Raw genomic sequence first — 14,297 nt, forward strand, 5'->3', positions numbered from 1 at the left:
ACCAGGACAGTGCCAGCAGGACACTGGGCACCAAACCATCCCCAGGCACCTCCTGTCCCTGTCACAGCCCCTCAAAGCCCCCTGTCACCCCCTCCTAGAGGTGTCACCCCCTCCCCTTCCCTGCTCCTCATTAGCCCCATTTTCATGTTAATGACCTGTCTCCAAGTCAGGAGGTTTTTTTTCTTCCCATCTCGTGACTCCACTTCTCCTTCCTCCCTCGCCTCCCTGTTCCCGTGACAACCCCTCCTGTCACCTCTCCCGGGATGTGCAGCCCGGGAACACCCCAAAAGCCCCTCTGCAGCCTCCCCCTGCCCCGAGGCAGCACCGGGAGCCGGCAAAGGGGGTCCCTGGGGCCTTCCCTGTGCCCCCAGGAGGGGACGGAGCCCGGGGGCTCTTCCAAGGCTCCCCCGGAGCAGTGGGAAGTGTTTGGGATCACAGCCGGGACCCTCCACCCGCCGGGATCACTGTGGGGTGTCCCAGAGGTCGGAGTTTGCCGTGGGATTGAGGGGAGGGCAGGGCTGGGACCCCCAAGAGCCTGTGGGACCCCCCAGAGCCCCTCTGCCCTACAATGAGCCCCCGATGCCCCCCCCCCCCAAAGCCTCTCTGTCCTACAATTAACTCCCCCCAAACCCCCTCTACCCCCCTAAGGAACCCCTCTGTCCTACAACGAGCCCCCCAGAGCCCCTCTGCTCCACGAGGAGCCCCCCAAGATCCCCCCACGAGCCCCGGTGCCCCCCGACAGCCCCTCCCCGGTACCGGGACCCCCCCTCCTCCCCCTCGCCGTTCCCGGTTCGCAGCCGCTCGCGGGGCTCCCGGTCCCACCGATGAACCGGGAGAGGGGAGGGGGGGGGTGGTCAGAGCGGTTAACGGGCCCGTCCCTGCCCCGGGACTCCCCCGGGGACAGCCCCGTCCCGTCCCCACCGGCAGCCGCGTTCCCGGGCCCGCGGCGGCACCGGGGCCCTCGCACAGGGGCCAGGGCCGTGTCTGAGCCCCGCCGAGGTGCCCCCAGACCCCCCAAAACTCCCTCGGATCCCCCCAAAGCCCCCCCCGATCCCTCCGGTACCTCCCGGTGCCGGGTCCGGTCCCGCCGGGAGCCGCTTCCGGCCCCGCCGCCACCTCTGACCCCGGAAGGGAAACGGCGGCACCGACCATCGCCGGCCGCGGGGGGGGAGGGGGGGGACCATTCACACCGGGGGGGACACTGGGGCTGGGAGAGACCATTGATATCATTGGGGGGGGTCAGCGAGCCTGGGAGAGACCATTGTACATGGAGGGGGAATCTATGGGGCTGGAAGAGACCGTTTACTATGGGGGGGGGTCAGTGGGGCGAGGAGAGACCATTGATAACAGGGGGGCTCAGTGGGGCTGGGAGAGACCATTGTACATGGAGGGTGAATCTATGGGGCTGGAAGAGACCATTCACCGCGGGGGGGGGGGGAATCCATGGGGCTGGGAGAGACCATTCCCAAAGGGGAGGTGGATCAGTGGGGCTGGGAAGGACCATTCTGCACATTGAGGGGGGAGAGAGATGTCCATGGAGCACTTGGTCCTGCCCCATATCCCCCTTCTCCGGCCCCCAGAACACCCCCATCCCCTGCCCCACACCCCTGAGCTGTCACCACCCCCATATGGGGGTCGAGACCACCCAAACACGGGGGTCAGGACCCCCTATAAACAGGGGTCAGAACCACCCCCCCACCAGGGGTCAGGAGCCCCCCACATGGGGATCAGAGTCCCCCAAACACAGGGGTCAGGAGCCCCCAAACACAAGGGGGTCAGAAAACCCCAAATGTGGAGATCAAGACTCCCCCAACCAGTTCAGGACCCCTCATACAAAGGGCTCAGAAGAACCCAAAGAGGGAGGTCAGGACCCCTCCCACATGAGGGTCAGAGCTCCCCGAATCATGGGGGTCAGGACCCCCTTAGACAGTGGCCAGGACCCCCCCAACATGGGTCAGAGCCCCCCATCATCCCCCCCATCCCAGCCCCCCAGTCACTCTCCATCCTCTGTACAGCCGTTTATTGCGGGCGGGGGGCTCTGCTCGAGGGGCACCGGGGGGGGGGAGGACCCAGGGGGGGCTGGGGGGGCCCAGACCCCTCCAGCACCCGTGGGGTCCCTCCCCAGCCCCTGCCCTGGCAGCCGGGGTTGGGGGTGGCACGAGGCCCGTGGGGAGGGGATGGGGAGGGGCCTGGCATGGCCCGGCATGGCCCAGTTTGGCCCAGTACGGCCCAGTTTGTCCCGGCATGGCACGGCACGGCGCGGCACACGGCAGACGAAGCGCAGGCAGCGGGCAGGGGGGCGGCCGGGGGGGCACAGGCGAAGCTGCTGGGGCCGGATTTGGGGGGTGTTTGCTGGCGGGGGGGGGCCGGGTCCCAGTGTCCCGGTGCCAGCTAACTGGTGCCCAGCGGGAAGGTGGGCGAGTGGCGCTCGGTGCCGATGGGGCGCGGGGGCACCTCGGAGAAGCCCACGTGTCGCCGCTCTGGGGACAAACAGGGGGGGTCAGCGAGGGCGTGGCAGCGTCAGGGACACCGGGGGCATGGGGGGGACACACCCCACGTACCCCCGGTGCCACCATCCTGCTCCTGCCCCAGCTCCTCCTCGTCACCCTCGTCGCCCTCGGGGTCCTCGGGGATCTCGGACACTGTCAGTGCCTTCAGGTCCTCCTCGCGCTCGTCGATGCCACCGGCGAAGGAAACCTTCTGCCCGCCTGTGGGGGGACAGGACGGTGGCCCTGGTGGCCGGGATGGTGGCCCCGGTGGCACCCGATGCGGGGTGACCCCGCTGCAGCACGGGGGGAACGGGGCTTCCAGTCCCAGTGACCGCCTGGCACCCCCGGGCGAGGGGATGCAGCAGTTGGGTGGGTGGGTGGGCACAGACCTTTGTGGTCCCTGTGACCCCACCATCCCCATCCCAATCCTCCCACCATCCCCATCTCCTTGCCCCCCCTGCCACACCCACCCCTCCACCACCCCTGTACCCTCACTGTCCCCATCCTCCTGCCACCCCTGGCCCCCCACCATCCCTATCCCTCCACCGCGCCCGTCCTCCTGCCACCCCCATCACTCTGCCATCCCTGTCCCTCCCACTGTCCTCATCTTCCTACCATCTCCATCCCTGTCCCCCCATCATCCCCATCCTTCCACCATCCCTGTCCCCCCACCGTCCCCATCCCCTCACCATTCCCATCTTTGTCCTCCCACCATCCCCATCCCTCCACCATTCCCATCCTCCCACCACCCCTGTCCCCCCACCAACCCCATCCCTCCTCCATCCCCGTCCCCTCTCCGTCCCCATCCCGTTACCTTTCCGCTTGTGCGCCTTGAGCCCCGCGGGGAAGTAGCTCCTCTCTCTGCCCTGGCTCCCCGGGGCTGCCCGGGCGGGGGTGGATGAGGCCGGGGCAGGGGGGGGCACGGCCGGCACCGGGGGCACCGCCGGTGCCACGTCAGCCCACGGCCGGGGGTCCCGCTGGCGTCACCCGGCCCCGCGGGGGACAGGGACACGGCCCGGCGGGTGAGTGGGCAACAGGGACGCAGGGACAGGCAGCAGGGATGGGCAGCACCAGCCACAGCCAGTCTGTGTCCTCCCCGCCCCCTGGGCACCTCCCCTGCCCCCGAGGGCTACAGGGGATGGTGGTCCCAGTCCCTGCTCCAGCAGCCCTGTCCCAATCTCCACGTGCCCCCCAGGCTCCAGAAATCCTGTCCCCGTGTTCCCCGGGCTCCAGAAGCCCCGACCCCACAGCCCAACATCCCCTGGACTCTGGTACCCCCATCGCCCTGTCCCCGTGTCCCTTGGGCTTTGGCACCCCTATCTCTGTGTCCCCACATCCCGTGGGTTCCAGCAGCCTCATTCCCACATCCCCGCATCCCCTGGGCTCCAGAATCCCTGTCCCCCTGTCCCTATGGCCCCCAGGCTCTGGCATCCCTGTCCCTGCATCCCCTGGGGTCTGGCACCCCCATCCCCATGTCCCCTGGGCTCCGGGACCCCCATCCCCACGTCCCCCCCCATGGCCCAGTCTCCCTCAGCCCCGTCCCCGTGCCCCCCTCACCAGACTCGAGGCCGCTGTCGGGGTCGCAGCCGTGCTCCCCATCATCGGGCTCCCCGTCCGAGCTGTCCCCCCCTCCCAGGCCGCTCTCCTCCAGGTGGGACTGCACGATGCGCTGCACAGCTTGGGGACACACCGGTGTCACCGGGCACTGGGGGCACTGGGAGCACTGGGGTCTCTCCTCCAGAGGGGCTTCAGCCCCCCTTTTCCCCTCAGTGCCCCAGTGTCCCCCCCAGTGCCCCAGTGTCCCCCCCAGTGCCCCAGTGTCCCCCCAGGCGGTACCTTTGAGCGAGGGTGGGGTGTAGGCACACGGGTTGGTCCTCTTTGGTTTGAGCAGGCAGCCCTCGCCCGAGGAGCGCTGTGGGGGGAGCAGCTCTGGGGTGGGGGGTCCTGGTGTCCCCCCAGCACCAGAGGGGCCAGAGGGAATCAGGCCCCCCCCCCAGCCAGGTGGGTGCTGCGATGGGGGGGTCTCATGATGGGGCCCCAAGGCAGATACAGCCCCCCACCCCCATGGGGATGTGGTGTTGGGGACCCCCGTTGTGGGGACACTGCCATGGAGACCCTGGGTTTGGGGCCCAGCTGTAGGGACAGGGCATTGGAGACCCCGCAGTGGGGACCCCTCCACGGGGACACGGCACTGGGGACCCCCTGATGGTCACAGGGCCATTTACACTGTGGCCAAACCCCACAGCCTGGCTCGGCTCCGTATCCCTGTCCTGTGTCCCCGTCCTGTGTCCCCGTTCTGTGTCCCCGTTCTGTGTTCCCGTCCCCAGCGCTGGCACCGTGTGCCCGTCCCGGGAGGGAGCCGATAAGCACCAGGCGCCAGGGCTGGGCCCCGATAACCCCCGGGGGACACGGGACAGGGGGACGGGGCTGTGTCGGGGGGGGTCCTGGTGCCCACTCACCTGGTAGGGCAGGTTCTCGTCCTCTGGATTGGCGGTGCCAGGAAGAGAGGGGTGAGTGTGAGGGGGGCTGCTGGCACCCTCGAGCCCCTGTTCTATGTGTTATCCTGCCACAGCGTCCCCTCCCTGCCACCCCATCCCGTATGTGGCACCCCGTCCCCTCCCCACCGCCATGTCCCATCCCAGACATCCCATTCCACAGGGGACACCGCATCCCACCCATCACCACATCCCCTCCCTGCCTCCATGTCCCGCCTCAGACATCCCATAACGTGCAGGACACCGTGTCCCCTCCGTGCCACCGTGTCCCCTCCGTGCCACCATGTCCCATCCATGACATCCCCCTTCCACAGGGGACACCACATCCCGTCCCTGCCACCACGTCCTGTCCCAGACATCCCATAACACGCAGGTCACCATGTCCCACCCCTGCCACCACCTCCTGTCCCTCGATCAGACATCCCCTGCCCCGTGTCCCACCCGTGTCCCTCTCACCTGGGGAGGAGTGTTCGGAGAGCTGGAAGAGCATGGCCGGCGTGGGCCTCCTCCGGCGGATCTGGGGCACAGCGGGGTGTCACGGGCTGGGGACGCCCCGGCTCCCCTGTCCCCTGCCCCGCACCCCGGGGACACGTGTCTGCACGTGTGTGAGGGTGTGTGTGGGATTGGGGACACGGACCCACCCGGCCCGGGGCCCCCAGGCTGTCCCCGGTCCCTCCCAGCCCCACGAGAACCCCAGCTCCTGCCGGGCCCCTCTGGGAGGGCTCCAGGTCCGGCGTGTGCTGGGAACATCCCCTCGGATCAGGCACAACCAGTGGGGGTGGCTCCACTGCCCCCCAGCGTGTCCTGTCCCCTCCGTCCCGTCCCCGTCCTCATCCTGTCCCCTCCATCGAATCCCTTCCCTCTTGTTCCCTCTCTGTCCCTGTTCCTGCCCTGTCCCCCTGTACAACTCTCCCTCCGCGGGACCGCGGCTCCCACGGGGACCTTGGAGCTCCCTCCTTGTTTCATCCTGTGTCCCCCATCCAGTCCCGTCCCCTTTGTCCCCCCCGTCCCGTGCCCTGCCCTCTCTGATCCCCCTTGTCCTGCTCTGCCGGTACCATCCCCTCCCTTCTGTCCCCTCTGTCGCCTCCGATCCCCCTTGTCCTCCTTCCCGGTTCCATCCCCTCCCTCCCCTCTGTCCCCTCCCATCTCCCCCTTGTCCCATCCCATCTGCCCCAACACACCCCTCACGTCCCCTCTGTCCCCTCCGATCCCCCTTGTCCTGCTCTCCCCGTCCCATCCCGTGCCTCCTGTCCCTTCTGTCCCCTGTCCTATCCCCTCCAATCCCCCTCGTCCTGCTCTCCCAGCCCCACCTTGTCCCCTCCTGTCCCCTCCGACCCCCCCTTGTCCCATCCCGTCTCTCCTGTCCCCTCCAATCCCCCTTGTCCCATCCGCTCCCTCCTGTCCCCTCAGTCCCCCGTCCCTCCCTGCCCCACTCCAGCCCCCCAGGGTTCTCCAGTGTGCCCCCCTTATCCCCCCCCGGTTACTCCGGGGGTCCCCGCACCCCTCTTTACCCCCTCACCATCTCGACGGCGCGGGGGTCCAGCTGGCTGGGGGGGGCCGGCACGGAGAACTGGATCTTCTTGCGCTCCTTGGGGTCCATGGCCTTGGCCGGGAGTCACCGGAGCCGGGGGGTCTCTGCCGCCGGTACCGAGCGGAGTTCGGTGGCGCCCGGGGCTCGGTACGGCGAGGAATGAGAGTGGCGGGAGGTGGGGAAGGCAGAGCCGGTGAGGAGGAGGAGGAGGAGGAGGAAGGAGAGGGAGGGAGGACACGTCTTCCTACCAGGCGCTGAATTATTCATCCCCCCCTCCCCGGGCAGGGGGGCTGAGGCCGCGGTAATGAGTCCTTGGGGAGCCCCTCGGGGGGTTCAGCCAACCCGTGGGGGGTCCTTAACCCCTTCCCTGCCGTGGGGGACCCCCGGCTGCGGTGGCGGGTTGGGATGGGACAGGGACGGGTGTCTCCATGTCCCTTGTGCCTCGGTCTCCCCCGGGGCGGGGGTGGGCAAGGGGTGGGGGTCCGGCCGCTCCCACCCTTGGGTGGGCAGTGGGAAAATCTCCTCCCGGGCTGCTCTGTGCTGCACGGGACAGGGACACCACTCCGGGGATATGGCCAGGGGACATCTGTGGGGACGTGGGACCCTCAAAACATCCCATCACCTGCGTGCTGGGGGTCCCCCCCACCCCCAGCTGCAGCCCCTGGGATGCCGGAGGTGGGGGGCTGTGCCCTCACCCAGGCTGTGCCCACCTGCCCCGGCTCTTCCCTGGCCCTCAGTGATTTTCCCCACAGAAAATCCCATGAAAAGACAATTTTTTCCCCCCGGGGAAGTGGGGGCTCAGCCCCCCCGGGCACCACTTGGCACCGGTTTTGCACATTCCACACAGGGGGGGCCTGGGGCATCAAAGGCATCTCTCCGGACCCCGCTGAGGGGGCACAACCAGGGGGGTCCCTGCGCAGGGGGACAGCAGGGTCACCAGGAGCTGGAGAAGTGGCTCGTCCCCTCCCGGGACGTCCTGGGACAGTGGCCATGGAAGCCGCCCCTGAGCAGGAATGAGGAAGGGGGAGCTGGGAACTGGCTCCGTCCCCCGGATCTCCCGGTGCTCCAACGGCTGCGGGTGGCCCCGGGCCAGCAGCCGCCGCTCCAGCAAAATATTTACCCGAGTGGCACCGAGCCATGGACCAGCCTCCCGCCCGCCCGGCACCACGCGGCACAGCTCGGCAAAACACGGCAAAACTCGGCTCTGCCTGGCAAAGCTCGGCTCTGGGGGACAAATCGTGGCTCTGGGTGGCAAATCTTGGCTCCGGGTGAGAAATCTCAGCTCTGCGTGACGAAGCCCAGCTCTGGGTGATAAAACCTGGCTCTGGGTGATAAAACCTGGCTCTGAGTGACAAACTTGTGCCTGTGGCTCAAGCACAGTGCCCACCTGGGGACACCCCAGGGCCCGACACCAGCACAACCCAGTGTCCCCACAGAGGCCAAGACTTGGGGACAAGGGAAGGGGGTCCCTCAGTCACCCCGTGCCTAAGCTGGCCCCGTGCCAGGCGTCCCCCGTGCCAGGCTCTGAGCATCACCCCCATCCCGGGACCCGGGTCGTTATGGCAACAGGTTCCCGGGCTCCATCCCGCTGCCTGTTCCCGCTTCTCCCACCCACGAGGACGCCGTGTGAGGGGGTGGCCAGGCCCCCTCCCCTCCCCTCCCCTCCCTGCGCTGCGGCAGCGCCGGCACCCGCAGCCCCCCGGGATCGGCACGCGCCGCCCGCGCCCGCGCCCACGCACGGAGCACCCGCGGGTGGCACCTGCAGCGTGGCACGGGGGGGGGGCCACACCGGGCCTGGAACACGGCAGGGGGGTGGGCACCTTCCAGGCACACGTGTGGCACACATGGTGGCCCCGCTCCTCACCGGGACGGCCCCGTAAGGGGACCATGGGCACCCGTGCCGTGCCCGTGCCCGTGCCCGTGCCTGTGCCGTGCCAGTCCCCGTGCCCGTGCCGTGGAGCTGCGGGGGCTGCAGCTCTGTGCAGCAGCGAATCCTCCCTCAGAGAAGAGTAAAAATAGCAGCAGGTCGAGGGAAGAATCTCTCACCCCCCCACCAGTGGGCACCGGAGAGGAGCCACGGCCACAGGGACGGACATGGCGCGGTGGCACAGGGACAGTGGGCGGCGGGGAAGGGGCGTCGTGGGGACAGGGGGACATGGGGGCAGAAGGCTGTGGGGATGGGTAATTGTGGTGTCAGGGTTACTCCAGGGCAGGGGGCTGCGGGGATGGGGTGTCGTGGGGACAGAGGGCTGCGGGGATGGGGCATGGTGGGGACAGGGTGCCATGGGGATGAAGGACACCCCCGTGGGGATGGGGACAAGACAGGGACAGAGCTGGGGAGGGAGCGTCGCGGTGATGGGACACACCAGGGATGGAGCACTGCGGGGACAGGGAATCAGTGGGGCAGTGGGGACAGGGTGCCCTGGGGATGGAGCATCGCGGGGACAGGGCATGCTGGGGACAGGACAGAGCGACGCGGTGGTGGGGTGCACCAGGGACGGAGGGTTGTGGGGACAGGACGACATGGGGACAGGGTGGGGACGGGGTGCCGTGGGGACAGGGCCCTGCGGGGACAGAGCATCCTGGGGACAGGCACAGCGGGACGATCGCCCGGTCCAAGGGTGAGTGTCGGGGGGCGGGGCCTGTCAGTGAGGGGGCGCGGCCAGAAGGTGGGCGGGGCTCTGTCGGGGCGGGGGCGGTCGGGGGGCTCCGGGACCCCCCCAGTGCCCCCCACGCCGGTACCCCCCTCCGGATCCCCTGCCCGGCCCTGCGGGGGTGTCCCCACCCAGTCCCTCTGTGTCCCCCCTCCAGCTCCCCCCGGGCTGAGCCCCCCGAGACCCTCCGCACCCCAAGACCCTCCGTGGGCGTCCCCCCCCACCCCGGAGCTGCAGCGGGGGCGGCGGGTGGGGGCCGGAGCTCCCCCCGGGGCGCAGGGGAGGAACCGGGAGTGGGAACACGCGTGGGAAGAAGAGCACGCGTGGGAACCCGAGGGGGGGGAGGCGCGGGGGGCTTAACCCCTTCGCTGCCGGGAGCCCCCCATGAGACCAGCCTGGGGGGCAGCAGAGGAGAAGGGGGGCCTGCGGGAGGGACCCTCCCCAAATGGGGCTCCACAGGAGGGGGCTGGGGAGAGGGCATCCCCCTGCCCCACACGGGGGCACTGGGCAGCACTGGGGGGTGTGATGGGGAAGCTGGGCAGCGCTGGCAGGACTGGGGGGGCTGCACCCCCATAACCCACCACGACGAGGGGGCTGCGACCCCCTATCCATGGAAAAACGCGAGGGCTCCCACCTTGGCACGAGGAGGGGCTGCGTGCCCGTGTTCCTGGTGGGACAGAGGGTTGTGACCCCACAGCTGGCAGGATGGTCCCCCCACCCCAGCAGGGTGGTTGGGGGGCTGTGCCCTCCCTGCCCCCCCCAGAGCTGTGCCCGGTGCCCCCTGTGCCCTCACCAGCCCCCTGTGCCCACAATGACAGATGTCACTCCTGACGCTGGCATGGCCAGGCTGGCACGGCCACCCAGGGCTGGCACGGCCACCTGAGCTGGGCACTGGCTCAAGGGCTTTGGCAGCTCAAGGGGTGGCCGGAGCAGAGGCACGGCTGGAGATGTCCTGCTTGGCAACCACCAGTCACCGGCCACTGGCCCACGCCAGGCCTCACACCCACAGCAGGGGGTGGGATGGGGGGCTGGGGGCACTGGAGGGTCCTGGGGCAACACCCCCGGGGTGGGGACCCATCTGGGCAGGAGCTGGGATGGTTTAGGGTTGACCTGGCCCAGGAGGAGCTGAAAGGGGGAAACCTTGGAGGGGGAAATTTTGGGGAGGAATATTGGGATGGGTATGGAGGGGACAATTTGAGGGTCCGAGGAGGGAAGGGGTGCAGCCTGGGGGTCTCCTCTGCCTGGGGGACACCACGCTGGCCGTGCCTCAGTTTACCCACCTGTAACACGTGCCCTCCACACCCCAAAACCCCCCTCGCCCCCTTCCCTGTGGAGCTGAGACCCCGGGAGACCCCAAAACCCATCCTGGTACTCCCACGGCGCCCTGCCAGGGTGGTCTGTGGGGGGGCTCCTAGCCCTGCTCCCCCCAGCACATCTCTGACCCCCCCGGGGTGGCCAGGCCGCCAGCACAGACCAGTTTGCTGCCTCCATTCCCAGAAGAAAGAATAAAGTTAAAACATCTGTTAATTTATAAACCAATTTAACCATGACTGGTTAATAAATAGCTTCCAGCTGGCACCCCCAACCCGTGCCGGGCAAGGGGGGCTGGGGGGGGGCACAGCCGGGCTTGCTGCTCTCCCACAGCCCCCCCGGGGTCATTGTCACTTGTCCCCGTGGGGGTGTCCCCGGGGTCCCCGGGGATTCACTGTGAGAGCCTGGTTCCCGCTGGGGGGGGGGCAGGACCACGGTGCCTGGCACAGGGGGGTCCCGGGGGGATGTAGGGGCTGGGATGGTGCCCAAGGGGGGGTCTCTGGTCATGCGGGGTGGGGGGGGGATTTGAGGACACGGGGACCTGGGGGTGGGGTCTACCCTGCTGCGGGGGGGGTTTGGGGATGGGGAGGTGGGAGGGCTGGGTGGAGGGAGGTGTGTGTGTGTGCATGTGCATGTGTGTGTACATGTGTGTGCATGTATGTGCCAGGGTATGTTTGTGTGTGCATCTGTGTGAATGTATGTGTGTGTGTGTATCTGTGTGTGTGTGTGTGCCAGGGATGTGCATGTGTGTGTACATGTATGTTCATGTATGTGCCAGGGTGTGCTCATGTGTGCATCTGTGTGAATGTATGTGTGTGTGTGTGTGTGTGCCAGGGCTGTGCACGTGTGGGCATCCCTGTGTGTGTGCACAGGAGTGTATGTGTGTGTCTGTGCACATACATGTGTGGTGTGCCAGGGATGTCCACGTGTGTGCATCCATGAGTGTACATACACGTGTGTGCGTCCATGTGTGTGCACATGTGTGTGCACGTGTGCTGTGTGTGCACACAGGACCACTCCCACATGTGTCCCACCCCAGCAGGGCCAAGCAGGGCCAAGCAGGGCCCCCCTGTCTCTCCTGCCACCCCCACGGATCCAGGGGCTGGTGACGTGTCCCCGGCCCTGTGGAGCACCACCCTCGTTGCTCACGGATCCAGGATGGATGCGGTGGAGAGGGGTCTGCCCCCGGCACTGGGGGGACCCCACTCCTGCCCCCCACCCCTCTCCGGATGCCGGGGGGTCGTGGATCTGGGGCAGGAGCCCCTTCCCGGCCGCGGCGCCCGACACGTGTCGCAATAGTAATGTAATTTGTCTGTTAACAATGGGCAGCTTGAGGTTTATATTTAATTACACCGATCGCACCAACCTGAACTCACCCTTATTCATCAATAATGCATGGGTTTGTGTTTATCGCTGCTTAATTAATCTGTGCTTACGACAATTAAAGGCTCGCAAAATCCCCCAAGGTGGCAGCGGGGAGCGGCTGCGCCGGGCTGGCACGAGCACTGTGCCGGCGTCGTGGTGCTGGTGGTGGTGGTGCTGGCACGGCCACGGTGATGGTGTGGTGGCAGCACCAGCGTGGTCATCGTGGCAGTGTGGTCACCATGCCGGTGTGGTTGTGGTGCCGGTGTGGTCGTGGTGCCAGCGTGGTGGCGATGCCAGGTTGGTCACAGTGCTGGCGTGTGGTGGCGTCTGGTCACGGTGCCATAGTGGTCACTGTGCTGGTGTGGTTGTGGTCCTGGTGGTGCCACTGGGGTCACAGTGCCAGCGTGGTCATGGTGCTGGTGTGGTGGCAGTGCCGGTGTGGTCGCTGTGCCAGGGTCAGAGCCAGAGCAGCCACCAAACAGGGTGACCCCCCCATGCACCCCCGCCCTCAGGCGCCAAGAGGGGGGCAAAGGAAGACCCCCCCACACACTGCACTGCCACAGTGGGGACCCTCCACCCTCCCTCCCTGCAAGGACACCACCGACACCACCACCCCCATCGCGCCCATCCCTGTGCCCCCAAACCACCCCCGTCCCTCCTCCCCGGCGCTTTGTCCCCATTTCCCCTTCTCCCTGCCCGCTCCCCACGCCCTGTTCCCCTCAGCGGGCAGGGGGGGGGCCGGTGCCCCCCAGGCCGTGCCAGGCCAGCTCTGTGCCTTTAAGCGCGTTGCCGCGGCTGTCCCGGATCAGCCGGAGCGCCTATTAAATTTTTATGCGAAGTGTAAATGGGCCAGGTCTCCAGCTTCCCGCTCCCTCCGAATGATTTATTACTCGCAAATACCACAGAACTAATTAGTATAGTAATTAATTAATACGAATTTGCATATTTGCATGTGCAATTAGTGCAGTGGAGTGATTACTCTGAAAATGAGAAGTTGGGCCTGTCAGATGGGAGTGTGAACTGGAGTGGAAAAGCCTCGTGAAAATGATCCCGGGCGGCGGCACCGGGCACGCGGGCGGCACCGGGCACGCGGCGGCACCGGCGGGCGCCAGGCCCCCCGTCCGTGTGTGTTGGGGGGGTGCTCAGCCCCCAGGACACCCCCTTTCCCCCATCCCATCCCAGCCCCAGTCCCCACGCCATGGGGACCGCTCCATCCCTCGGCCATCTCCATGGCGACTCGCTGTGCCAGGCGCATCGCCATGGCAACGGGCCGGGCCACGCAGCCTCGCCATGGCGACTGTCGTCATCGCGCTCTGTCGCCATGGAGACCCCCCCCATCTCCCCGAAACTCGCTCCCCGCCAGGCCCCCTCCCACCTCGGGGTTGGGGTGGGGGTGCTGCTCCTCAGGGCAGGGGTCCCTGAAGGCACGTGGGGGGTGGGATGGGGGTCCCTGGTGTCCCCAGGGATTGGAGCACCCCAGGATGGGGTGAGCAGCCCAGGGTGCCCCACGCTGGGGGTCCCCAGTCCCCGGGGGGTGGTGGGAGCAACCGAGCCCTGTGATGGCAGCCCCCGGCTGGACCTGCTCCCAAAGGACCGTGACCCGAGACCCCCCAGGACGGGGCCTGGCACCCACAGATCCAAGTGCAGCCCTTTGCCTTTGTCCCTGGTGCCATGTCGGTGCCTCCTCACCGTGCCCACCCGCCTGGCTGAGGCCTGACACACTCGGTGCATTTCTGGGAGGGCCACCAGCCTCCTGTCCCCTGGTTTTGGGGCACAGACAAGCAGGGCAGAGGGTGATGGAGGGGGACACGGCTGAGGGCAGGCCCTGCCACCCCCACACACTGTGTCTCTCCCACTCTTTGCCACCCTCACACACTGTGTCTCCCCCACCCCCTGCACCCCCCAGCCCCCTGAAATGGTCCCAAGCACTGCCATCTGCCATGGGGGGGGGGCTGGGGGCCTCTGCCAGCAGTGCTCCTTGAGCTGTGCCCACGCCACTGGCACCACCAGTGTGTGTCCCCCGACCCACCAGGGCGGCCATGGTGGGGCTGCTGCGGCCACAACCGGCCTCCTGGGGGTGACTGTGATGTCACAGTGATGTCACACTCCAGGTGTGATGTCATATACCTTTCTGGCATCACCAGGGTGGCCTTGTTCCCTCACCAGCAGCACAATGGCAGCTTCCTACAGCCCAGGATCAGGGGTTGGGGTCCCCTGTCCCAGCCCCCCCAGTGTCCCCAAAGAGCATCTGACCCAAACAGGGACAAACCCAGCGACCCCTGAGTGACAAAGAAGCACAGAGTGAGGGGAGACAAGTCCCCTGTGGCCACATATGCCCCCACCCTGGGACCCTTCATCCCCAGCCCCGCAGGGCTCCAGCAGATTCCCACTGGACAATTCCCAGGGTGCCGTTTACCTAATTAACAACATGTGTCTTAAAAAGCACTTGGCA

The 14,297-nt window shown here is 67.5% G+C and overlaps 2 protein-coding genes across 3 annotated transcripts in view; both read right to left on the minus strand.

Annotated features, from left to right (window-relative positions):
* STARD3 (StAR related lipid transfer domain containing 3) overlaps nt 1–1,131 on the minus strand; it is a 17,176-nt gene extending 16,045 nt beyond the window's left edge. Inside the window, exon 1 of one of the 2 annotated variants that reach the window (XM_027666439.1) lies at nt 1,064–1,131. The gene's annotated coding sequence lies outside the window, so the exon portion shown is untranslated. Of the gene's footprint in view, nt 1–155; nt 230–1,063 lie in introns of those variants that run through there. The other variant, XM_027666440.1, reaches the window with a different exon arrangement.
* An 872-nt stretch (nt 1,132–2,003) lies between these two features.
* On the minus strand, nt 2,004–6,697 carry PPP1R1B (protein phosphatase 1 regulatory inhibitor subunit 1B). Its single transcript, XM_027666463.1, has 8 exons — nt 6,504–6,697; nt 5,441–5,501; nt 4,949–4,971; nt 4,326–4,401; nt 4,047–4,166; nt 3,304–3,369; nt 2,562–2,708; nt 2,004–2,480 (listed from the first exon to the last, which is right to left on the minus strand). Exons 1-8 carry the CDS (start codon nt 6,582–6,584, stop codon nt 2,392–2,394), a joined length of 663 nt encoding a protein of 220 aa, XP_027522264.1. The 5' UTR covers nt 6,585–6,697; the 3' UTR covers nt 2,004–2,391.
* Between the last annotated feature and the right edge of the window lie 7,600 nt (nt 6,698–14,297).

Source organism: Corapipo altera, unplaced genomic scaffold (assembly GCF_003945725.1).
Source record: "Corapipo altera isolate COAL_440 unplaced genomic scaffold, ASM394572v1 200, whole genome shotgun sequence".
In the NCBI taxonomy this organism is placed as follows: Eukaryota; Metazoa; Chordata; class Aves; order Passeriformes; family Pipridae; genus Corapipo; species Corapipo altera.